Source organism: Platichthys flesus, chromosome 10, assembly GCF_949316205.1.
Source record: "Platichthys flesus chromosome 10, fPlaFle2.1, whole genome shotgun sequence".
Taxonomy (NCBI): domain Eukaryota; kingdom Metazoa; phylum Chordata; class Actinopteri; order Pleuronectiformes; family Pleuronectidae; genus Platichthys; species Platichthys flesus.
In genome coordinates this window covers 15,490,543-15,515,723 of record NC_084954.1, presented here as the reverse complement: position 1 = coordinate 15,515,723, position 25,181 = coordinate 15,490,543, and the positions used below count along the sequence as shown (strand labels likewise).

At 40.9% G+C, this 25,181-nt stretch overlaps 2 protein-coding genes across 4 annotated transcripts; one reads left to right on the top strand and one right to left on the bottom strand.

The window, feature by feature from the left end:
* Window positions 1-44: 44 nt before the first annotated feature.
* Window positions 45-3,144, bottom strand: LOC133961578 (CD209 antigen-like). Of its 2 annotated transcripts, none has more exons than XM_062396776.1 (6): window positions 2,965-3,140; window positions 2,634-2,750; window positions 1,972-2,223; window positions 1,722-1,885; window positions 1,421-1,557; window positions 45-1,268 (listed from the first exon to the last, which is right to left on the bottom strand). In XM_062396776.1, exons 1-6 carry the CDS (start codon window positions 3,077-3,079, stop codon window positions 1,118-1,120), a joined length of 936 nt encoding a protein of 311 aa, XP_062252760.1. In that variant the 5' UTR covers window positions 3,080-3,140; the 3' UTR covers window positions 45-1,117. The 2 variants fall into 2 exon arrangements, with proteins under 2 accessions (XP_062252760.1, XP_062252761.1); XM_062396777.1 differs by having other exon boundaries at window positions 1,037-1,268; window positions 1,380-1,557; window positions 2,965-3,144.
* On the top strand, window positions 2,640-16,174 carry LOC133961577 (uncharacterized). 2 transcript variants are annotated; one of them, XM_062396773.1, is made up of 16 exons: window positions 2,640-2,803; window positions 11,213-11,854; window positions 11,935-12,051; window positions 12,132-12,197; window positions 12,290-12,399; window positions 12,488-12,607; window positions 12,693-12,725; window positions 12,831-12,917; window positions 12,994-13,059; window positions 13,653-13,713; window positions 13,797-13,847; window positions 13,988-14,032; window positions 14,127-14,188; window positions 14,309-14,366; window positions 15,998-16,050; window positions 16,137-16,174. In XM_062396773.1, exons 1-10 carry the CDS (start codon window positions 2,728-2,730, stop codon window positions 13,704-13,706), a joined length of 1,371 nt encoding a protein of 456 aa, XP_062252757.1. In that variant the 5' UTR covers window positions 2,640-2,727; the 3' UTR covers window positions 13,707-13,713; window positions 13,797-13,847; window positions 13,988-14,032; window positions 14,127-14,188; window positions 14,309-14,366; window positions 15,998-16,050; window positions 16,137-16,174. The 2 variants fall into 2 exon arrangements, with proteins under 2 accessions (XP_062252757.1, XP_062252758.1); XM_062396774.1 differs by lacking the exons at window positions 15,998-16,050; window positions 16,137-16,174 and adding an exon at window positions 14,507-14,574.
* The last annotated feature ends 9,007 nt before the right edge of the window (window positions 16,175-25,181 follow it).

Genomic DNA, 25,181 nt, shown 5'->3' with positions numbered 1-25,181 from the left:
TCAGAGACACTGTGCTTCACACACACCAAGCGCTTACATGGAAGTCAACAAATGACCATTAGCCTTTGTTTATTTATTAAATGGTACATACAGACCAAATTGCCAGTTTGTAAGTTTTACCTATGCTAGAGTGTAGTTCCCGTTGGAAACAGTAGGGCATTTTTGTCACGTTTGATCGTTTGATCCACAATCTGTTCATACGTACAGACGTCCTGGTCAGTGGTAGTTCTCTACATCTCAGGAAGTCCTTGTGGGGGGCTGTGAAGAGTGTGAAGAGGAACGATCACAGACATTTAAAGAATTGCTAGACCTGAACTGTCGACCTCCATTCAGTCCAGTTATTACCAAGGCTACTTCCACACTACTACATTTACGTCTCACATCCATACCGCTCCAAAGGTTTTTAAGGCCCCTAAAACAGAGAAGTTTGAAACAATGCTGGCTATGTTTTACTTTGAAAACTCCTGCGTTGCAGTAAAGACGGGAAAAAATGGAGACATTTAGAAATGATGACGCAACTGAACTACCAGGGATGAAGACCAAACATTACAAAACACTCACGTTCAGTAACAGTTCCAACTCATCCTCATCAGTCCGAGAAAAGAAATCCTCTATCAATAACTGGTCACTAGCGTTTGTTTTAGGTGTGTTAGTATGATTGGAGATTATTACTGATACGGAGCTTGAATACTGCTGTGGAGTGTAAATTAAAACAATGTGGTTTTTATCATGTCTGTGGCATTTACACATTAATTTAAGAACTTACTGTTAGATAACTCTCTACATGCCGCTCTGCAAGAACGTCATATGACATGTGGGAGGATATTGTCCTGATAAACTTTTAAACTTGGGCCCAGATGTGTATAGTGGTAACACACATGTACATAGAAAAAGTAAAGATTTTATTCATTAAAGTAAAATAAGTTTCTTACATTTTAAAGTTCATTTCTTAACTCAGGTGTGTATTTCAAAACCTTTCTTGCTATTTTGTATTCTCAACAAAATATTGACGCGACAATAAAAGGAACTATTTGGAAAATGTGTGAAGGTCTTTAAGGTACAGTTAGTTGTTCTTTCAAACAATAACACTTGAATTAAACCTTGAAAAAAAGTTACATTAACTTATGTCATGTGGTTCCATTTCACAAATCCATTTCATGTACATATTGCATGGAGCATCGTTCCAGGCCTTAAAGGGGTTGTTCCTGGGATACGTAGCTCCACAATCCTCATCGTTATTATTGTTGGGCTCGCCGTCGTTCCAGTATCTGAAACAAATGACGGGTTATCAAGCCGTAATATCTGGTCACTTTGTATTCCAACACATTATTAATCATTTATTAATTTTAATTTGTAGAGATATGTAAATGTGCTTTCACAACCATTTCTAACACTGGAAATGACAATATTCAACTCTTACGACTCAGTCAGTATTCTTCCATCCGGCCATTTCCAAGTGTTTTCCTGATCTACATCGCTCAGTCCAATCCAGTAGGCACCCTGGTATATTGATCTCTCGGGATCATGATGACTTTTTATCAATTCAGTTATAGACACCTGTAAACACCGGTGATACACATACATACGCACACATTCATACATTTTGTTAAGACCCATGCAACACAGTACTGTTTTACTTCCCAAAAAATAAAATATAAAGTAAAAATTTTTATTGCAAACATGGAAATACAGATTTCGTCCGACTAAATGTTGAATCTTACGGTTTTTTCTGGGGTGTCTATCACTGCCAAGTCGCCTCCCAACTTCTGGCAGAACTGTCTGGCGTCTTTCCACCGTCTTTGTTTAGGGAGGTCATAGAAAGTTAAGTAGTAACACCTAAGGTGTAGGAACATCCATCCCGGGTTACAGTGTCTGCAACTCATGCCTGGAAATGACAACATGGTGTGTTATGTAAGTTGCAAATCATCAGGGATTTGATAAACTGATAAATAAATACAGAAAAGCTCTCACTGAGTAGTGGTATGAGGGATTTCAACTTTGAGATTTCATCTTCAATTCTGTGAATCTGCTTCTCGTAGTCTTTGGATCTTTTCGTGTGATGTTCAAGCTCCCACTGGAGTCGCTGCTGCTCACCCAGTTCTCTGTCCAGCTGCTTCTTGGCATCGATCCTTTTTAGGATCACAGCATTGTAGCCAGCCTGCAGTTTGGCCACCTCACTGTGGATGTCTTTTATTGTTTGCTGCCCACCAGTGAGTTGGTTGTCTGGAGGTGGTGAGGACATAACGTTACATAGGTTTTAGTTGAAAATAATTCATCATTTTTCTAAACAGATTGAATCATCAAACTTCATTCTCATCTCTTCATGCTCGATGTCTGTATTTGAAGTTCAAGCTTCAAACAAGTCATAAGTAACCAGAATTTATTCAGGCCATCAACTGTAAGAAGAAACTGAACAACATCAGCATTCAGCAGCATATAAGTAATATATTAAGTTTCCTCTGAGCTGTGGTTTGTTCTGTCTCAACTCCTGAGGAAAATATCTGGCTGCAAAATACTTCATGTTCACCAGCTGCAGTCACTGTCTGACTACAGCTGGTGAACAGGGAGTATTTTCGTGTGTTGGTGCTGTTTCCTGCTGCAGATTGAAACAAAGTCGATGAGAGGTGACTTACAATAGACTCCCAGGCCAATGTTAATGGCCAGAAGAATGACAGCCATCACTGCCAGGATCACTGGGAGCAGCCTGTAAGGATTCTGACTGGATTCATGCCTCTGCATGGACATGGACACTACACAGAGGAGTGGTGGATCAAGATCAGACACATGCAGACAGATGACAAAGGTGAAGGACTTTATCACATACATACAAAATAAGGACACATAAATAATGAGATAGAAATGAGTGCAGTACAGGGTATCCAGCCCTATTTTACCTCGATGGCACTAATATCACAGGTTCTTGTTGATGCACCAAGATGTTAGTTCACTTTTCATTTACTCTACCTTGCTGTTTGGCTTGGCTTGAGTAGAGAGGGTTCTCCTCTGTGCCGGAGTCCTCTTCACAAATCAGTTTGTCAAATGTGGCAACAAAAGAGCTTGAACTTCCTTCGTCCGCCATTTTGACGAAGAGAAGAGATGAAAACAGTCTCACAGGGATTTTTTTTCCCCGGAGTGATTATTTGTCAGGACATTGCCCTATGTGTGTTTGTTTGTGTGTGTGTGGGCATGTTGTGTGTGTGTGTGTAATATTACAAACAGAAATTGAAGTTCATTTGTTAAATATTTACAGGGAGTGCAGACAATTTGAGAAGCTGTGTCTACCTGATCTGAGTTTTTGAGACATTAATCTTAATCCTTTTGTTTAGCAGAGTCACATATGAATCATTTCACTCACCATTAGTCAACATAAATAACTCATCGGTTGCTTTATTCTTCATAGTTTCACCTGGTTTCTCAGTTCTGGGTATGGACTTCCAGGGAAGCAACAAGTTAATGAAATGTTACCGTGAGCCAGTGTGTACATGGACTTTCTATGGTTGTGAGGACCACTGTTAGGGTGTGAGTTAGGTTTGGACCCCAAAGCAGACACAGACGTGTTGATTGTAGATGAAAGAACAGAGTTTATTGTAGGAGAGGTAGGTGCAGGCTGGAGCGGCAGGGTGCTGGCTGGCTGGGAGATCCTAGACGAGTCCGAGATGAGGCGCAGAGCGGAGAGACACACGCAGATTCTGTGTAGAGGGAAATACACAGGTTAGAAGAACCTGTGTGAAGTTGGCCCCCCGTCTCATTCAAAATATTAAAATGACACTGCTGTTCGTTTGTGCTAGGTTTGTGCTGGTTTGTGCCGTAAAAATTATCGTTTGTGCTGGTAAGGATTTTGAGTAATTCAAAATTGCATTTTCTGGCATGTGACGTCACCCAGCCCCCCGTTCACGCCCAAATCTCATCAAAATAGTCCCAATCGTTAGTGCTACGTTTGTGCTGGTTTGTGCCGTCAAAAGAAATTGTTTTGCTATTATGGTTTCTTAGTTTTTCCCGTTTGATTTTTCACACATGACGTCACTCAGCCCCCCGTCCTCCTTCAAATCGCGTCAAAATGGTCTCTATCGTTAGTGCTCGGTTGTGCTGGTTTGTGCAGTCAAAAGAAATATTTGTGCGACTATAGTTTAAAAGGTATTCCAGTTTGATTTTTCTCACGTGACGTCACTCAGCCCCCCCTCCATCTTCAAATCGCGTCAAAATTGTCTCTATGTTTAGTGCTACGTTTGTGCTGGTTTGTGCTGTTAAAATAATTTTTTTTGATACTTTACTTTTTAAGTAATTAATAAAACTTTATTTTCCCTTCTTGTTATGTAAACAGACCATTTGTTATGCAACCAACACCCCTAGAACGTTCAAATCGCGTCAAAATGGTCTCTATCGTTAGTGCTACGTTTGTGCTGGTTTGTGCAGTCAAAAGAAATGTTTGTGCCACTATAGTTTAAAATATATTCCCGTTTGAATACTCTAATGTGACAAGTTATTATTAAAACTTGATTTTGCTATGTTGTTTTGTTATGTAACAGCCCCCTGTCAACGTCAAAATGTCATACAAATAGTCTCATTTGTTTGTCCTACGTTTGTGATTTTTTTCTGCTGTCAAAATTAATATTTGTACCCATTAAGTAAATGTTTATAAACTATTGTGAAGTGATAAAATAAGGGGGATATGTGAATGAATGAATCCCAAAAGGATTTGTATGAAGGCCACCGATTGTCCGGTAAGAACAGATGATGTCAAAGTCCTAATAACAAAATAAGAAAGGTATGTATTTCCACACGCACACTCTCTATATGTGGATGGCAGGATGAACGTGATTTGACTGATGAACACGCTAATGATGACGCTCTCCTCCAGCTTCTGTATTGACAACAACTGGACAGGTGGGTCAGGGGGGGGGGGGTTCGGGGGACCATGAAACTGGACTTGGGATAGCCAGTGAAGGTCAGGGTCTCTATGGAACTCTAGGATCAAGTGATTGTGTGACCTCTCTATCGTCCCCCAATCCCGGGGTGCACAGCTGGAAGCCGCTGGTAGAGAGCAGGTTTTTGAAGAGGAGTAATGAGCGACAGGATTACTTAACACCACAATAAACTTGAGAGATATAGTTATTTCACCAATCTGTAGCCTACTTTTTGGTGATTGTTCTTGAAAAAGAAGGAACCCCAAATAACTTCAACGAACTTCATCTGTCAAAGGTAAGATATAGCACCCAACATTACACATTTCTTTAGAAAAACTTAATGTTTGACCAGAAATCAAATTGAACTATGTTTTAAATACATTCGTTTTAGATAAGAAATGAAATGCATATGATAAAAAAGCTGCTAGTCATTAGCAAACTAACAGCTCATCGTGGGAGAAAAACTCAACGTATCAATTTGGAGCTGACACGAGTAGTGGGGGATGGGCATGGCTAATGTACAGTGGAGGTACCTTTTATCCAGTAAGTGGTAGTAGCGAACCAATATCAGTAAATTAAAATAACAAATTGTAACAATTCTACCTTAAAATAACAACTTTGAAAATTGTGCCGCTACAATTACTTTTAATACGGAGAATGGCATCTCCGGCCTTGCCATGGGTGTCGGTAGGGAAATTACTAGGGGAGCAAAAAACTCCTTAGTGCTGCTTAAACGTTTTGCGCTAGGAGTACGAGGGCACATTGTACCTCATTACATGCCCAAATGCAAAGGTGTTGATAGCATATGATAGGCTGATATGGACCAAAGATTTTAACAGCTGTAAACACTTTTTTTCTTTTTTTTTACTGTATATGGTTATATGTAGTATAATATATCTATAACAAACCTATGGAGAATGTATGCATCTCATGTTAAATTGGATATCTGGTTACACATCTTTTTACCATATACAATACTTTAAGACCTCAGATTTGTGAGAGACATTGTCAAACCATTCTGAAGACCTAGAGAGTTATATTGCATCTCAATGACAACTAGATCTAACTGAACAGTCATCACATTTATTAACACGAACTAACAACATAACAAGCAAGGATTGTACATAAATTACATTAAAACTGAAATTATAAAACATTACTTCTTGTAATAGACGTACATGCTGTGATCAAAAATTCAACCAGACATTAATTACAAATGTAATGGTTTTCCCTTAGATGCCGTGGATCCCATCTTGTGGCCACGATGAGGTCACTAAAGTTATGTTGGCAGCCAAGGACGACATATTGCACGGCCAGGACATTGTGCCACCCTCACATGCAATCTGGGCAAATCTGAGTGAGGAGCTTGGATGCAGAATGACACCAAAAGTCCTGTACACCTATGTCAAACTGAATAGGCATGACATTTGGGAAAAGCTGGGGAAGATGGAGGAACATCCTGAGGAGTCTCCCAGTTCAGATGACCGCCAATCGGACACAGTTGTGTTCGAACTGCAGATTCCTTTTCAGGAATGGAAGGAGCAGTTTTTGGAGGAAGCACTGTACCAGTGCAGTGAAACCAAAAGCAATGCAAGGCGTTATTCAATTTTAAAGCCCTCTTGGACTCGCCTTCTAAGTGAGACATTTGGAGAGCAAAACAGTCTGAATGTACCCTTACCTTTAAAAGGGCAAAAGTGCACCCCAACAGTGCCTCAAGGTGCCTAATTATAGTTGGTAGCTGCACAGAATGTCATGGTACACTGCAGATAACCTCAGACACACTGCCAAAGGAGCATGAACCTGTGATCCTGGACTGCTCACTGGAACAGGTGAATGAAAGTCTCCACAGCGGCAAAGGAAAACGACATTTAGCCGGTGAAGAGAGGGTGAAGGTGTCGGAGGAGCTCTGGCAGGGGAAACAACTTCCTCATGTGTGGAGAGCAGCCAAGGCCAAAGAGCTGATGTCCATGGGCGACCCTGAGCCAAGCCACCTACCCAGCCTATCTACTCTGAGAAAGGCAAAGTCAGACAGGGGAAGTAAGGAGTTGCAGCACACAGATCCGGTCTTGTCACTGCAGCTTCTGAAGTACAGTGCCAGTTTGAGTGGGAGCATTTTTGACATTGGGCTGGACAAGTTCTTTTGCCACTACTGGACCCCTTCGCAGATGGAGGTGTACAAGTCCCTTTCAAAGCTCCATGGGTCCTGTGTTAGCTTTGATGCCACTGGTGGTGTGGTAAGACGACTGAGCAGACCAACAGATAAATCTGGCCACATATTCCTATATCAAGGAGTCCTGTCTGCTCACACTGGTATACACACACCGGTAGTACAGATGCTGTCTGAAAAGCACAACATTGACAGCATTGCAAACTGGCTAATTGAGTGGCATAGAGCAGGGGCACCAATTCCAAAAGAGGCTGTGTCCGATTTCTCACTGGCATTATTAGGGGCTCTTGTCAAGGCCTTCACACCTCAGCCCGACCTAAGGGCTTTCATAAATACCTGCTTTGGTGTACTACTGGATCAGTTACCTCCCTGCTTCATACGAGTAGATGTTGCCCATTGCATCAAACTCATCACTCGATGGGAATGTCTACGAAAAAAGGGACGCAGAGTGAAGGACTTTTATGTGAGGGCATTTGCACAGCTTTTGCAATGCCACTCAATTGAAGATGCACGACACCTCATCCAGTCAATTGCAGTTGTGGCCCTTAGCGAGTCAGAGGGAAATGATGAACATGGCAGACCAGTCAACTCCGAAATCTGTAAAACAGGTCTCAAAAAAAGAATTGCAGAGGGCTACAACCCTGACATATGCCTGGATGATGATATGGACCAAAGCGGAGTGAATGCAACACGGATGCAAGATCCTGGGTTGCCGAAATCTGTGTTGAGGGCAGAATACTTGCATCACATGGGGGTGACCGGGATAATCTGCATTTCCTTCCTGAGCTGCTTCCTCACTTAATCAGGATGTGCTCATACCTGCCAATATGGACTGGTGTGATGGTCAAATATTTGGCTTATTTAAACATGAAAACCTGCCCATACGCCTGGACCGTTTCATTAGAACACACCTTGGTTACATCGAAGGACAGATGCGGCTTTCCTCTGCAGCGCTCTCAGTCCATTCAAAGGACACAGAGCCAAATAAAATGGACACACCTCCAGTTGAAGGGGAGGCAGAAGACAACCCCATGGAAAACTGGAGAGGCCTTGCTGTACCACCCAAAAAGAGAAAAAGCTATCTAACCCCATGCCCAGAGTGGCTTCATGTTGACACAGCTCCTAAAAAACAAAAAATGCAAATTGGCCTTCTACCAAACGGCAATCTGACCAAACCTGTTAAGATAGGCAAGGCACAGGTCAGTCTTCAAAACACATGTGCATTTGACTCATTCTGTCAGTGTCTCTGCTCTGCATTCTGTGACAGTGAAAATTTCAGAATATACATACAAAGTCACCAGGAAAACAGTGACATTTTCAAGTTAGTCACAAGCATTGTGACAAAGGGAATCAACAATGATGCCTACAGACAGAGGGCAGAAATCCTCCTGAACATTTTTGACCACAAAGTACTGCATTCAGGAGCAAAGCAGGTTAATTCTGTGTGTAACATTGCCCATATCATCACAAGGTTGATGAACCATGCTCCTAGTCTGGTGACAGAGACCCAGTGCTCAAATTCAGACTGCAGGAGGGGTTTGCCTGTCAGGAGGCCAGTTCCCCTAGTACCTGTTGATGGGGGCATTATAGAAAGAGAGGGCATTCAAGGTCTCCAGGCAGCACTTGTGGAGGGAGTCGAACTGCAACCCTCAATATGCCTAAGACCTCTAAACACAGAAGCAGCTAAGCCATCAATGGAATTGGACCCTTCCATGCCAGCGCCCCTTTGCATTGGTATGGTTGACCATGGTTACTCCACAGGTGCAGCACTGTGGGTCGAAATTGCTGCAGAGTGCACCTACAGACTCCAAGACTTTCCCATGGACATCACCATTGGAAATGAGCAGTTCCTCCTTAGGGGCGTTTGTTCTACACAAAAGAGCAGTAAAAACATTCCATTCATGTTCTGCTTCATGTTCAGCAAGAGATGCTATTTTTATAAAATCTGATTTGTTGCTATTTTTGCACTTTGTTTGTTGATTAATAAATGGCACACGCAGTTGCGTTACCAACCTGAGAAATTGCCTCTTTACTCCTCTTATCACATTTCCGAATACCTTTAATCCTTTGGGTTCATACAAATGAGATGGGTGACTTAAATTTGTATTTGGTAAAGCCTTGATTGGAATAGACCTATTAAGAATTGATGCGTCGATGTCATGAGGTTGTATTTTAATTGTTCAAACACTGTCTCACAAGGTCTTACCTATACAAAAAAAAAAAAAAACTTCCTGTGGCGAGTGAAAAGTGGTAAAAATAGATACCTAGGCAGTTTCTTCTGTTTTGCCGGTCAAGTGGTACAGTGGTATGGTTGCCTGCTGCTCTGGCTGAGTGCACATTCTGTGCATCTATTTGTTTGTGTTTCATCTCATGACCCTGCTACTTACAGCAGATACCGTGACAAGTGGCTAATAAAGAATATTACATCTAAATCAAAACCAGACTGAAGTGAACCAAACTCAAATGTATTTGAAAATAACGCACAAAAAACAAGCAAACACCTAATATAAACAGGACATACAAATGTGATGATTGGGGAACAATCAATTATTTTGACGGCACAAACGATAGAGCCTATTTTGAGATTTCAAAGTGGACTGTGGGCTGGTGAGGTCAAACGTGGGCATAATAAAACTTTAACATTAACTTAAAAACTATAGTTGTTAAGAATTGAAGGTGATGTGCAGAACTTAAATGCACGACTCAGAACTCAGTAGTTGAATAAAGAACAAACGTTTACTGGCAGGATACGGTACACAGGTAAGCAAACATAATCCAAATAGGGCACACAGGTTCAGTCCGAGGTCAGAAACACGAGTAAACAATGAACATACGGAGAAATACAATGAACACAACCTGAAATGACGAGAACGCAACGAGTAACAAGAATACAAGACAGCACAAACCACACAAACGATAGAGACCATTTTGCCGCGATTTGAAGGTTGACGGTGGGCTGTGTTGCATAAGAAGAGGGCAAAATTAAGTTGTATTAATTACTTAAAAAGTAAAGTATCAAAAAATTTCTTTTAACAGCACAAACCAGCACTAACGTAGCACTAAACATAGAGACCATTTGACGCGATTTGAAGATGCACAGGGGGGCTGAGTTACATCACGTGAGAAAAATCAAACTGGAATACCTTTTAAACTATAGTCGCACAAATATTTCTTTTGACTGCACAAACCAGCACAAACGTAGCACTAACGATAGAGACCATTTTGACGTGATTTGAAGGAGGACGGGGGGCTGAGTGACGTCATGTGTGAAAAATCAAACGGGAAAAACTAAGAAACCATAATAGCAAAACAATTTCTTTTGACGGCACAAACCAGCACAAACGTAGCACTAACAATTGGGACTATTTTGATGAGATTTGGGCGTGAACGGGGGGCTGGTGACGTCACATGCCAGAAAATGCAATTTTGAATTACTCAAACTCCTTACCAGCACAAACGATAATTTTGACGCCACAAACCAGCACAAACCTAGCACAAACGAACAGCAGTGTCATTTTAATATTTTGAATGAGACGGGGGGCCAACTTCACACAGGTACGGAAGAACCCTTTTGTTGTGCCACCAAGTTATAATCACTGGGCCCCCTGGATTGGCCCACACACCCGGAGGTCAAATTCTGTGTTGAACACAGAATTCGAAAAATTGCAAAGCGCCAAAACGGATGGAGATGATAACTTTAATGATGATGAAAAAATTAATGAGGAACGGCTCACAGATGAGCTTGTGAACCTGAAGGTGAATGAGTTGATGAAATATGCCAAATCCACTTCTTTATGCTAATAAAAAATGTGTTTATGCTATATTAACAATATCAACTTAATTGCATGTTCACAACAGGTACAGGAGGTCAGGGCACTGTGCAAACAGTGTGGGGTGGATGATAAGGGGTCCAAGATAGATATGGTTATGAGACTGTCTGACAAAATGTCTAGTAGAGTCACCTACAACAAGGTGTTTGAGAAAGTGTGGGGTGCTTCTGGTAAGTGAAATGATATGGAATGTTGAAGATATTTTCACTTTGTTATACATTGTTGTGTTAAAGAAATTACTTATCATTATGTAGTAGGTTAGCTATACATGCTCCTAATGTCAGTTATTACTGTTTTTTTCTGTTTCACAGGTGGTTGGGCAGTTATCACTTGCCCATGTGGGGTTGTCTTTTCAGTAAAATTCAACCTTAGAGCAGAGAGTCCACGTGACTTTGTCGACCTCTTGCTGTCCTGGAAACACCTCCCCAATGTGGCTGTGTATGATTATGCCAGGGGTCTGGCACTGCATGCCAACCACAGGCAGCCAGGAATATTTGCCCCTTTTCAGGGAAGGTTACTGGATCCCACCCCAGAAAACGTGAAGCAGGCCTCAGAGGGAAAGGTCCATGTCAGCTTGCCCTGGCTGAAATTTCAAAAAAAGCCAGCTGACAAAGATGGTCACCCTCTTACTGGATCTTCACAGCATTTTGCTTTAAACGATGTGTTCCACCAGGGGAACAGCAAAGACCAGTGTGAAGTTCTAAGAAAACTGGAGCTTGTTCCTGAACTTGCTGGTCTAATTAACAGCCAGTGTGCCAAGCAGCTGTTTTCAGGGATGAGAAAAAACAACTACTTTTTAAATCAGACAACCCCATCAACACACATTTTTCTACAAAGAAACATTCTCCACCATTACAACATGGCAAAAAACCAAACAATCAAAAATCAGTACAGCAAGATTGTTCCTCCAGATGTTTCATTGCAGTTTGACACCCATGGAAGGGTAGTCTTAGGTATGGAATTGAATAATTATGCACATTTGTCGTCTTCATCTACTTTAGACAATAAAGTTTGTTGCATGTTTTTCCTATAGCTCACTCCCAATCAGCTGCGATGTCAACTGGGTCATATGGGAAAGAACAAGAAGACTCTCATGAGTATGATTCAGAAGTAGAAATGCAGTGTGACACCCTTGGAATGGTAGTCTTAGGTATGGGATTGAATATTTATGCACATTTGTCGTCTTCATCTACTTTAGACAATAAAGTTTGTTGCATGTTTTTCCTATAGCTCACTCCCCATCAGCCGTGATGTCAACTGGGTCATCAGGGAAAGAACAAGAAGACTCTCAAGAGTGTGAGTCATGGCTCTATTTTGCACATCAATCAAATGAGAAATGTGACATTTCACACTTAATTACATTTTTCGGTTGTTGCTTTCTACGCTAGTAAATGATGACAGTGAGCAGAGACCTCATGGACACTTCCCTAGTCTCCACAAGTTTTCAGCACACAGAGCATACTGGGGACAGAAACTCCAAGACAGCCAGGAACAACTGGTAAAGTTAACCATTGTGCCACTGTGGTTATCTATGAATGTCACTCATATAATCATACATGTATAAAGACTTTATTTTCTTGCACTAGCTGTCTCATGTCTTGGATGAGACCAAAAGTCACACTCAGCACCTTGCAATGGTGAATAACATCATCCTGACCCGCTTTGACTTTTGGACTCTGGGTTTGCAGCAGGACATGGAGGGAACGGTAGGCATAGAGAATGTGCTGTGCTGATATGGTTTATGTAATATTTTTCAAAATCTTTCAATAATTTGTGTTTGTGTTCTACTAGATCCTGAACTCTTGTCTCAAAATGATTGAGAAGGTAGTGTAACTCCTGTGAAATATTTAATTCAAAATGATTGGATAGTCTAGTTCAACAGTCAATTGATTTGAGAGTAAGAGATTTAGCAAACTTTCTCTGTTATAGAGAGTAGAGAACCTGTTTGCTGCAGACAGCTATGTCATTTCCTCTTGGTTCCCACCATCATCGAGGAACCCCATGGATCACCTTCCGGTAATTTGTTTAAAAGTTTTGCTTTATTGAGTGAAGTTTGAGCATTTAATATTCAGCTATCGTTGTCTTTTTACAGGATAATGCAGCCAGTCTGCAGTGGATTATTTTCCCAGTGTCCGTACCTGGACATTGGACACTCTGTGTAAATACCTTTTTATATTTTCTTCCTTTTTTTTCTTTACACAACAAGTTGCTCATTGCTGATTTGAATGTTTTTCTATAATTAAATCCATGTGAGTTCTGCTGGGATTCCAGGAACATTACACAACTCACTGCAACTGGTTATATTTGAATTGAAATATTTAACAGATACTGAGGCCACAGGCTAGGAAGATTTTCTTCCTAGATTCCCTCTGGGGCAGCGGTTGGAGAGATGAGAGTAGAACCAGTCTATTCAGGTTTTTAGGGCAACTCACATAATCCCATCTGGACAGTGGTAGTTCTGTTTTAAACCACTTGTCCTTTTGTTGGTTTTAATCAATGGTTCTGTTTTTATTTGATCTAAAATATTCCATTCCATATTCCAACAATTTTCATTCCTTAAACAGATGGAAACAGAACTATTTATCTTTTTGAGTTGGGCAGTTCTGTTTAAGCCCCTTATGAAAACTTTTTTATTTGAAGTTCCAACCTCTTCCTTCTTCAGTTCAAGCTTTGTTCCAAGCGTTTATGCATGCTTTTCAATCAAAAGTTGATTGAAGTTACTTTTATTTACTTCGCTTATTATTTGTACAGAGACGTAGCTCACAGCCTCTCTTCTGGCCCCTGGAGAGAGCTTGGTGTGGATGATGTCCAGGTGAGACATTACATAATAGCATTTGCTAACTTTTTACTATTTTCTTGCCATACTTTTATTAAAATACATTGTTCACACCTCAGGGCCTAACAAAGCAAGAGTTCTCCAACAACTGCAGCGTGTTTGTTTTGATGGTAAGACCTAATCAGCATGTTATAGCATTGCTGTAAAAATGTTTGCTTGCTACATTAAAACCACATTAATTTGTATTGAAAAAAATGTATCATTGGGAATACGCCTGACATTATATTAACCAGTACCTCTTGACTTACAGTACACTCTGTACATTGTAATGGGGACCAAGTGCGATTTCAGCGAGGTATGTGTAAATCGTGACACATTATGCTTAGTGTACAAGGTGTTATTTTTTTTTTACAACATATTAACATCTTCCTGCATTTCCTTCTTCAAAGGAAAACATGCTGCAAATTAGGAGATGGTGGTGTCTCACTCTCCTGCAGAACTTCCCCATGCCGTAAGTGCCCTGAATATCACACTTTTGAATCAAATCACAAAAAAAAACAGTTTTACTCACTGTCAACAGACCAACATGAATGTTTTCATAGTGAATGTATGTTGTCATTAAATCACTAAGGTCTGAAGAAGACCGATTGCAGGACAGGAAACGGCGATGAGTGGAAGGAGGGCTACAGGTGAGAGGTCATGTGATTAATTAGTCTTGTAGTCAACTATTGCTAGACCAAATCGTAATCCCTCCACTTATTTCAATTATCTGTTTTACATCTTGCATTGTTATTGTGCCTATAAGAACTGCAATCTGTTTCCTTTATAGACGCTGGGAAATTGACAAACTGCAAACCGGGAACAGGGTTGGAAGGATGGTGAAAATAAAAAAAACAATGATGCAAAGTCTTCTGTCTGGTTTATTTGACTTAGCTAATATAGATGAGTGTTCAAAATAATATGTGTCTGGTTTTTATATATATTTATTCATTCATTTTTCATAGTAAAAAAAGACATTTGACAAGTTAAAAGTATGTCTCTAAGTCATTGTGCTGTGCTGTATTGACGTTTGAGAATGTGCTGCCGGATCTGCGCCACAAGATGGCGCCCCCGAGCTCGAGCGAAACGTTTAGACCAGCCCACATTTAGGGAAATTTAAGCTCCTCCTCGATCTGCGAGCTGCAGCCAGGGGCACTTGTGCAGCAGCCTATGCAACAGTCTCGGCCACGAGAAAATGAACGAATCACTCTTTGAGAGGACTCGTTACTCCCGAGTCCTTGTAACGATTCGTTCAAAACGAACGAATCGTTCACGGACGACACATCACTAGAACAGAGCACAGCGTCTGTCACATGCCTAACATCATGAAGTACACAGTTTAACAGGCATTCTTTAAGCTACAAAATGGCGGACACCTACGCAGTTAAACAGAAACTTAATACATGTTTGCTAGCTTGCTGTAACACTCTGAAATATCTCACAAATGAAAATTAACCATAAAAGAATGAAGGAACTCGACTAGTATAATCTTATAAAACACATGAAACATTCTAGACAACTTACAGATAACTTAAATTACAAACTTTACACATTAGTGTCGCGCTATAAACCATACGTACCGGTCTCAGTCAATTCCAGAACCTTCTAAGAACATTCTGCTGAGGACCACGAAAATTAAATATAATAACCACCCGCGACCTACAGAGGGCGCCAAACACACAAAACACCCAATACAAAATCATTAAATAACATAAACAGAAGGATTTCTGGTGGAATGAAATATACTTTAATATCTGCTACAAATACATTTCCTACAGGGAAGTTTTGAAATGTGTAGCTGAGTAGAAGTGCATGATAATGATTGCATATAATATGGATATATATATATACACATACACACACAACAAAATATACCTGTAGCATCAGGCACTGTTATATATTTGTCAAGAAATAGTAATTTTTGTTATTAACATTTCATACTTTTGGAAAACAAATTAAAACTCACATTTTCAGTTTCAACTCCTCACAGACATTCCTGATGGTGCCTCCCCTTTTTCTTGAATGATCCGTTTGATTCTCTCCATGGCCATGTATGTTGAGCCGTGGAGAGACGGCTCGTTTGCAGGAGACAAATGCGGTGACTCGGTTGATCTCAAGTTACTTACAAGTTGCTTTCAGAAATATTTCAGTAAAGTAGATTATATACAAGTCCATATCACTATAGATAGAACACAACTCGCCATGTATTTATATAATAGTTTGCTTTTTATACAATATTATACAATGTTTGAAGTATAATCAAAGTTCTTTGTCTTAACAGGAGAAATCGACACAAGGTTTTCCTTCTGTGCTGTGGCAACACTGGCACTACTGGTATGTAAATTACTTGTTCTCATTTGGTGCATACACAATACAACAATAACCCTTTAACAAAATAACACTCCTCTGTTCATTCTCAGGGCAAGATGGACAAAATAAACGTGGACAAAGCCGTTGAGTTCATCTTACAGTTTTTCACAATTGTTAACACACAAAAAGCAAAAATTCGGCACAATTTGCACAACCTTCACTTCATGTACCAATCGCTCGACCCAATTTGGCACTACTTCACACTCCCTTATCTGCATTAGACTGACTTTCTTTCTTTACACTCTGATGTCAATTACACATCACCTTGTTGTCAAAACACTACACACAATGTTCAGTTGTTGCACACACTTCTCAAGCAAAATCTCAAAGCATCAACCTACAACACACAAATACTCAAATCTCTAAACATTCAGGTCTGTTGAGCTATTTAACCTCATTTACACAGCCGAACAGGAGACTGAAATTGTAGATATGGTTCGTGAGAACAACTCTATCACACTCAGACAAATAAAAACTAGGATCCTGGCTGACCATGCTACATTTGGAAACGTCCAGACCGTCAGCCTCTCTACATTGGAGCGTATTCTTCATAGGACTGCCATGTGGAGGAAACAAGTGTACAGGGTCCCATTTGAACGTAACACAGGCATGAAGGTGTTACAGTGAGAGTTTGTGCTTGTAAGTACCAACATTCAGCTCTGACACATGCATGTATTGTACCTGTAAGCCGATATTGTTCCTTTTCTACAGTGTCTCACTGTAGCCCACTGTGTTGACCTCTCTGTGTCCACACTGTAACCTGCATTCTCATGCTGTATGTCAGCGGATCCAGGAGATAGACACAGCTAATGTGTTGTACCAGTACATCTTTATTGATGAGGTGGGATTCAACCTGGTGAAGAGGAGGCGACGGGGCAGAAACCTCAATGGCGAGCGGGCCATTGATGAGGTCCCCGGCCAGCGTGGTGGGAACATCACAATGTGTGCTGCAATGAATCACCATGGGGTCTTGCACCGTCATGCCCACCTTGGGTTCTATAACGCTGCCCGTCTCCTCGTCTTCCTGGATGGCCTGCATGACCTGCTTGTACCACCTGGCCAGATAGATGACCCACAGCAGATCGATCACCTTATTCTCCTTTCCTGAATCCCATTGAGGAATTCTTTTCAGCTTGGAGGTGGAAGGTATATGAACGGAACCCACAGAACCGGGTCCCACTGCTCCAGGCCATGGAGGAGGCTTGTGGCGACGTGAGTGTCGAGGCCTGTCAGCATTTTGTGTGTGAGGTTTTACGTTTTCTGTGTGCAGTTTTGAGAAAGCCGTTTTTGTTTTGAAAAACGTGTTTTAACAATTGTGAAAAACTGTAAGCTGTATGAACTTTGATGGAGGTTTCGGCTGCAGACCTGGTTCAGAGTCTCACGCTGGTCAGGTGAGTCATGCAGGGGGACACAGGACAGAGAGAGATTTACTGTCTCAGCTCTTTTTAAACACAAGGACCAAGTTTAAAATAAAAAGAAAATGCTGCTGATTCCTCATAGTGTCAGTTTTATGAGTTATTATTCACAAATATGAGGCTGCAGCTCGGTCTCGATGGAGTCTGACTCCACTCAGAGTAAATCCCCAACAGCAACAGGCAGATATGTTCTCACTCTGGAATGTGGCTGGTTTTACATTTCCCCTCCTCCTGAGTGGATTGTTGTCAAATCAAATGTGTGTTGTTGTCCCTTGTGTGTGTCAGATTTACTGCTGCACCGGCTTCCTGTCGCTCACCGGGCAGCTGCACCAGGTGAAGGCCGACCTGCTGGGCTGGTGGCTCTGCGAGAGGCAGCTGAAGTCCGGAGGCCTTAACGGACGACCTGAGAAGGTCTGTGCTGCACAGATGTCAGTGCCTCATGTTTTACTAGAACAGCAGCGTTCAGGTTCCTGATTACCTTCGACTGCTTTGATGCGTCTCGAGTTTTGGGAATTATTTTTGGAAGCATGTGGTCACAGGGGAAATTAAGCCTTTTGAAATAGGAAAAGTATTGTGAGAGGCGGTGGTCTAGTGGCAGAAACTTGGACTATGGGCAGAAAAGGTCTCTGGTTCAACTCTGGTTAGACTCCATGGAGAGACAACAAAAGACGAACTTGGATTGATCTGCCCAAAAATCCAAGAGGAAACTCCCTACCCTGTCTAGTGCCCCTGAGCAAGGCACCTTACTCCCCCAACATCTGCTCCCTGGGCGCCGTACATGGTCGCTCAAGGCTCAGTGTGTCCTGCACCAGATGGGTCAAAAGCACAGGTTTAATTTCCATACCTGCATTTCTCTGCATGTGTTTGGGACTAACTAAATGCATCTTCATCTTAATCTTAATCTTAATTTTCCTTTCACCATCCTTCACAGTTATAAATAGAAAACATGTAGCACTTCAAAGAAAACACACTATGCAGTTCTTAAATTAAATGTGTAGAAGGAAAGACACAGACAAGAGAATCATCTTTTTACATTTCGAACTTTAATGATCCGATTTTCTACACATTGGTTTTTCCTTATTGATTGTTGCAACCCTCAGCTTCCTGACGTGTGCTACTCATGGTGGGTGCTGGCGTCACTGAAGATCATCGGCAGGATTCACTGGATCGACAAGGCCAAGCTGCTAGCGTTCATCCTGGCCTGCCAGGACGAGGAGACGGGGGGGGTTCGCTGATAGACCAGGAGACATGGTGAGCTGCCAGACACAACTTCAGTCCATCCTTTAAATATTCTCTAACAGACTGCTCTTTAGAATGAATGTTTTTAGTTTTTAATAATGAAAATTAAACTCAAACATCTATAGATTATTTCAAGTCTCCAAATAACCAGATCTTCATGTATGTGGACTGTGGACAGAAGCAGTAGAACCTGGAGAGACACAGGGATAACATGTACACTTCTCCTAAATTACAGAAAATAGTCCAAATATTAATGATTTTTCCTCCGATCAACTAAAAACCTTTATTCAGTTTTCTCTCATAGAAATCTTTGTCACAATCTTTAAAGACGTCGTCCCTTCTTCCTCATCGAGCGTCCTCCTCTCTGCAGGTGGATCCCTTCCACACTCTGTTCGGAGTCGCAGGTCTCTCCCTCCTCGGGGACGAGCTGATCAAGCCGGTGAATCCAGTGCTGTGTATGCCCGAGGACGTGCTGCAGAGAGTCGGCCTGAAGCCTGACACACACACACACACACACACACACACACACACACACACACACACACACACACACACACACACACACACACTGCCCTGCTGAGCACAGCCACCCCCCCTGCTGGATGTCAGGAGCAGACAGAGGACCACCACACATCCTAGTCCACATTTCACACACAGGCTTCAGACTCCGCTCACGAAGGAGAAGGTGTGACAGTCTCTGAGCTTTCCTGTCTTCAAACCCTCAACCACTCGTTATCCATTCACGTCAGGGTTCTTCGGGGTCGCTGCGAGAAGATGATGAATTTGAGAAATGGTCTTAGACGGAGATGCAGGGGCGTCAGCTCACCCAATACCATACAGGGGCACAATAGGGAACCGAAAAAAAAATGTGAGCGCGCGAAGCGCGCGAGCTAAAAAAATTTTGGGCAATTATTTATTTAAAAAAAGCATGGGCACAGATAATTAATGCAAGCACGCAAGCAAATATTTTATAGCACTTATTTATTATCATAAAGCGTATCTTCATCAAACATGAATAAATACAAAAAATCATATGATCAATGGTTACCTCAGATAACCATTAAAAGTTCAAATAAAATTAATCAAATCTAAGCTGAGTCTCACCTGTCAGTGTCATCTCTCAATGCCAACTCTACCTGCGTCCCTTCAATCTGCTCCTCTCCTCTGCACTCTGCTGCACTGAGTCTTGAAGCAACAAGAACATATTACAGTCTCCTGTCTGCATTTTCACTATCTAGATTTGTATATATGCATATGTAAAGTTACTTGTGTATAACCTGTTTGCAGTTATTCCCAATTAATATGAAAGTAATAGTCATATCACCTCTGCTCGTGCTCATCAACATCCCTCTCTCCTTCACCTTTTCCTTCAACTCCTCCGTCACCTCCTCCGGCACTCTGCTGCTCCTCTTTGTCTGGACAGATATGTAACTGTTAGGCTTGGGCTAGTGACCAGTGGTCAACTCAACTGGGTTGTTACCTAAAAGTGGTTTGCATTGCCTTGTTACCTAGCGTAGCTCTCTCATTTCTCCTTGCTGCTTTATCCCTGCTCCGAGCGAATAACTTTCTGATGTCCATCTACAAGAACAATGTTGTTTGAGTTGAATTGAGATCAAAATCATAACTAATACAGTAGGCTGTTATATCTAGTTCCGGTCACTGAGATAACAAATAATTCAATGCCAGCAAAAGATCATAAAATAACATAGCCTACTAGTACAACATACTTCTTCCATAACTCTCTACATACCTGACACACCAAAAAAACGAATAGTAAAAACAGGACATTCGTCTATATGCATGCTATGAATGATACCTATCAATTGTTTGTTTTTTCTACATTATGTTTCTACTGTCTTGAAAGTAACCACCTGTATGTCATCATGCCCCCTTAATGTCTGTGCTTTTGTCTGTAGGCCTACTCGAGCAGAAAACACCAGAATGAGAATAATTTCAGAATCATTCATTTTCAACTTTGAGACCAACGTGTGCTTGAGCTGCTTAAGCCAGCCTGCTTATTTAAGCATGCACTGGGCTATTTTTAAAAGCAACAGCGTACAAAACAGCTTCCACCTCCGAGTGTTGTATTCTGTTATAAATGCGCTAGTATAACATCGGTGCCATTGGTTCCAGGCAACTTGAGAAGATGTCTTATACAGTATGCCGATAGCTAGCTAACTAAGCTGACAAGACAACTTGGATACCCCATCACGGGATCATCACCCCCTGAAAACATGAACGTAAAGAATCGAGAAACACCATAAGATGGCATGTAGTGTGAACCCGACATTTGTGATCTTTCTCCGATCAACAGGTCCAGCTTAAACAGTTATCGCTACAGTTTAATATATTAGTGAACTGTCTGGCTACTATAGCATAACGACAGACGTGACCACATTAGCTAATAACACCACTTCAGAGACGCCCCTTCACCTTATTTGATGAAAGGCATACACATTTGTTAGACATTCTATGCTTCCAGAGGATAAAAATGTAACGCTTACTGTTTACTTCACTTCACGCCGGCCGGAGTGAATGGTCGCTGACGCTGTGCTGGACAACTCCTGGCTCTGTGTTACAGGCAACTCTCCGGCTGCAACATGCTCCGAGTGGCCGCAAGTGGATTCTAATTACTCTGTCCGTATGTCGGACTTAAATTCTAACGAAAGTGGTAGTCTATAGGCCTATTTTAAGAAAAAAAAATGCTAGCATGCATTCTGTAGATTGCCAGATGAGTCAGACTTAAATAAAAAAAAATTAAAGGTATAAATAAATTAATTAATTAAAAAATCAGTGCCCCAGGCATACCCAGGCACCGCAGATCCACAACGGGGCACGTGCCCCGGTGAAAAGGGTCTGCCGACGCCGATGACAGGGTCATGGATGTGGCTGGATGAAACCATCTTGGACTACACCAACTGGGCTGAAGCTGAGCCCACTTCTTTGTTTGGGAACCTCAGATGGGTGGTACCAAATGGGATGAGCAACCATACATCTGTAACACTCCTAAAGGTATGATCATCACACCCACACAGTTTAAAACATTTTTTAATAATTACGTTACATAAGCCAATGTAGTAGGACAAAACAATAGAAAACACTAGCAAAAAGCTAATAAAAAACATATTTTAGATTTTAGGAGATATTTGCTTTTTAGCCGATATTTGAGGATATTTATTTCTGAGCACAGGGGATGTGTCAAGGTTACGCCTGAATTTATAGGTGCAGAGCCTCACTACTTTGCCCATCATCATGGAAAAAAAAGACCTGGATGTAGGGGTGGAATAGATAAAAATTACAAATATTCCGTGAGAGATTCATTATGTAACCATTCCTCTCCTCTTCCCCGTCAGTGATGCCCACTGATCCAGGCTCAAAACCTGTTAAGTTACACATGATCCCCCTTAATTGAGTTTCAGCTGAGTTGACGATGACTAACCTCATGGAACAGAATTTAGGCTCTAGGATGTCTCAATGGGAATAATTAGTGTTTTACTTTTTCTTTTTTGATGTATGACTGAATGTATAGGAATGTCACGTTATGCTTATGCCCACTAGATGCTGGTCATTGCTTTTAATTTGAAATCTCTAAGCCTGTTACTGTTTAACATTAAACTTGGCATAAAACAATAAATCTTCACTTGTTGCGTTATTTCTTACTCATTTCTTATCAGGCAACCAATGAATTCACTTTGGCTAATGGTTACTGACCGGTCGTTACTAGCATTTCAATAAAACCTCCGCTAGCTCAGGTGTACAGATACAAATCTAAGACATTAACCATTAACCAAATCTGACTCACGTTATTTAAAGTCAAAGTCTATCCTCTCCTTCCTCCATTTGGCCTCCATGTCATAGAATTTCCTGGTGTAATTCAAGCTGTGTTGTTGACAAATCTCCTGTCAGACTCCATCATTAGCATCACAGCAAGCTAAGCTAATGTTAACTCATCCGGTAATTTAGCGAAATGTGAGTTGTTAATTTTTTTAACTTTGTTGTGAGGCCATCGAAGAGTTTAGAGTTTAGGTTTAGATCTAGGTCTAGGTTTAGCTCACCCGTGTTTCCTTCGGCCATAGACAGTCGTTGGTAAAGGTGCAGCACCGTTTTTGTCCACACAGGCTGGCTGCGGAGAGTTACCCTGGGGGCGCTGTTTGACCCGTTTACATGAAAGGGCAGTTATATTGTTTTCCGTCCTTGGTTTGTTTTATGATTATTATTATACTACAAAATTTGTGGTTTGAATAGTAAAAATCAAGGCAGGTGCTGTTATCGTCAAATAAATGTCATTATGGTCTGAATAATAAGTGACGTAGGTGCAATTATCCCAAAATAAATGTCATTAAACACATTGTCTTTTAATACTCATTTATTTTTCTGAATACTATTGACTGTGGCAGGTGCTTTTATCTTAAAATAAAATAAAACTTAACACATTCTTCGTTTAACATATTTAATAATTTGCACCAACAGAATGCATATTTGTCAAAATCAAGGTCTGAATGCCGTACAAAACACACAAACAAACAAACAGAGCAAAAATATTTTACTGAAATGAACTCAAGTTTAGACCAGACAGGGCAGCTAGCTCTCTGCTTCTCCCTATACTTACCTAACAAGGCAAATAATGAAGTATGTACAAATGCATAGAGATTGAATTCAAGCACTTTATTTTATCACAATTAGATGCATAGAGGATCCAGCATATAACACAGGTCAGTGTCCCCAAGGTTTATTCATGCTTCCAGACACAGAAAATGCAAGTCAATAAATATGATCGAACACCAGTTTTAAAAAGTAGGAAGCAAAGAACGACTTCCCTTTGGAATCAAGTGGAAAAATAGTTGGACTTTCAGTACCAATGTTAAACATAAACAATTCACTTCTGAAGATATGCATCTGGTAATAAATACACACATAAGTCAGTCTCACATATGTGACTTTCTAGATATAAAAATCATAAAATCAATGTATGGAATGTAAGAACAGACTGAATGATTTAACTTTGTCATGTGATTTAATTATTTGATGACCTTTTCTGCGCTGAAACTAATGTTAATAACATAAATGATAGAAAATGTCCAAAAATTCTGAAACGGTACACATTGCATGATGTGTGGGACCTACAGTCCTAAAACAAAGTTAAAGCACTTTCTAATGTTAAGCATTTGTGCTCGAAAAATAATCTATTGTAGGCAATCATTTTTATTATTATAGTAATTTATCAGCCTCTTCAGCCAGTTGTTGGACTATGGAGGACCATACATGACTTAAGTAAAAATAAATAAATGTATAAATAAATACAGGAATAAATAAATAAAAAAGGAAATAAATAAATTAATACAGAAATAAATAAATAAATATGTTAATACCAAAAGAAATGTCAAAAGAAATGTCTTAAATATTTTTGCACATTTATTTATTCCCTGATACATTTCCTTTTCATTTGCAGTGTCCTTATGCTAATGAGAAAGGCGGGCCTAACCGCAGTCTCATGCAGGATTGGTCACAAGAGTATAATGATCCAGCCCTACTACTTCTGCCTCTCAATGCTGACTGGTGTCCAGTAGCTGTTTGCAGCGTTGAGCCAGTTCACACTTAAAATGAACTAGTTCAAGTTCAGAGGGTTAGTTAAGGTTATTTTTTTATTGGGATGATTCAGGTGTCAGTAGTCCTGACTGTAAGCGTCACGTCTCGTGTTGTACTGAGCACAAGGAGCGAGCAGAGAGGAGGAGGAGGAAACAGAAACTCCAGCTCGGTACAAACCACCTGCAGCTTCTGCTCTGATCATGAAGCAGCTGATCTCTGAGCAGATGTGACCAGAGAAACTCTGTGTTTCCACTGTTTCCACTGTTCTACAAAGTCACTGAGCGGCTGTTTCACAGTGAAGAGCTCAAGTCTCAGTCACTGCCTGTGTCTCTGAGCGAGTGTGTGGCGCAGCGCAGGAGCTGTGTGTGTAGCTCAGTTGACCAATCCTGCTCGAGACTGAGGTTAGGCCTGCCTTTCTTATTAGCATAAGGACACTGAAAATGAAAATGAAATATATCACAGAATAAATAAAAGTTGGAATAATTGTGGAAATAAATAAATAAATGTGGAAATAAGTTTAAGACATTGATTCATTAAATTCTGCATTTATTTCCACATTTATTTATTTATTTCCACATTTATTCCAACTTTTATTTTTGGATTTTAGTGTCCTTATGCTAATGAGAAAGGCGGGCCTAACCTCAGTCTCGAGCAGGATTTGTCAACTGAGCTACACACACAGCTCCTGCGCTGCGCCACACACTCTCTCAGAGACACAGGCAGTGACTGAGACTTGAGCTCTTCACCGTGAAACAGCCAGTTAGTGACTTTGTAGAAGAGTGGAAACAGTGGAAACACAGAGTTTCTCTGGTCACATCTGCTCAGAGATCAGCTGCTTCATGATCAGAGCAGAAG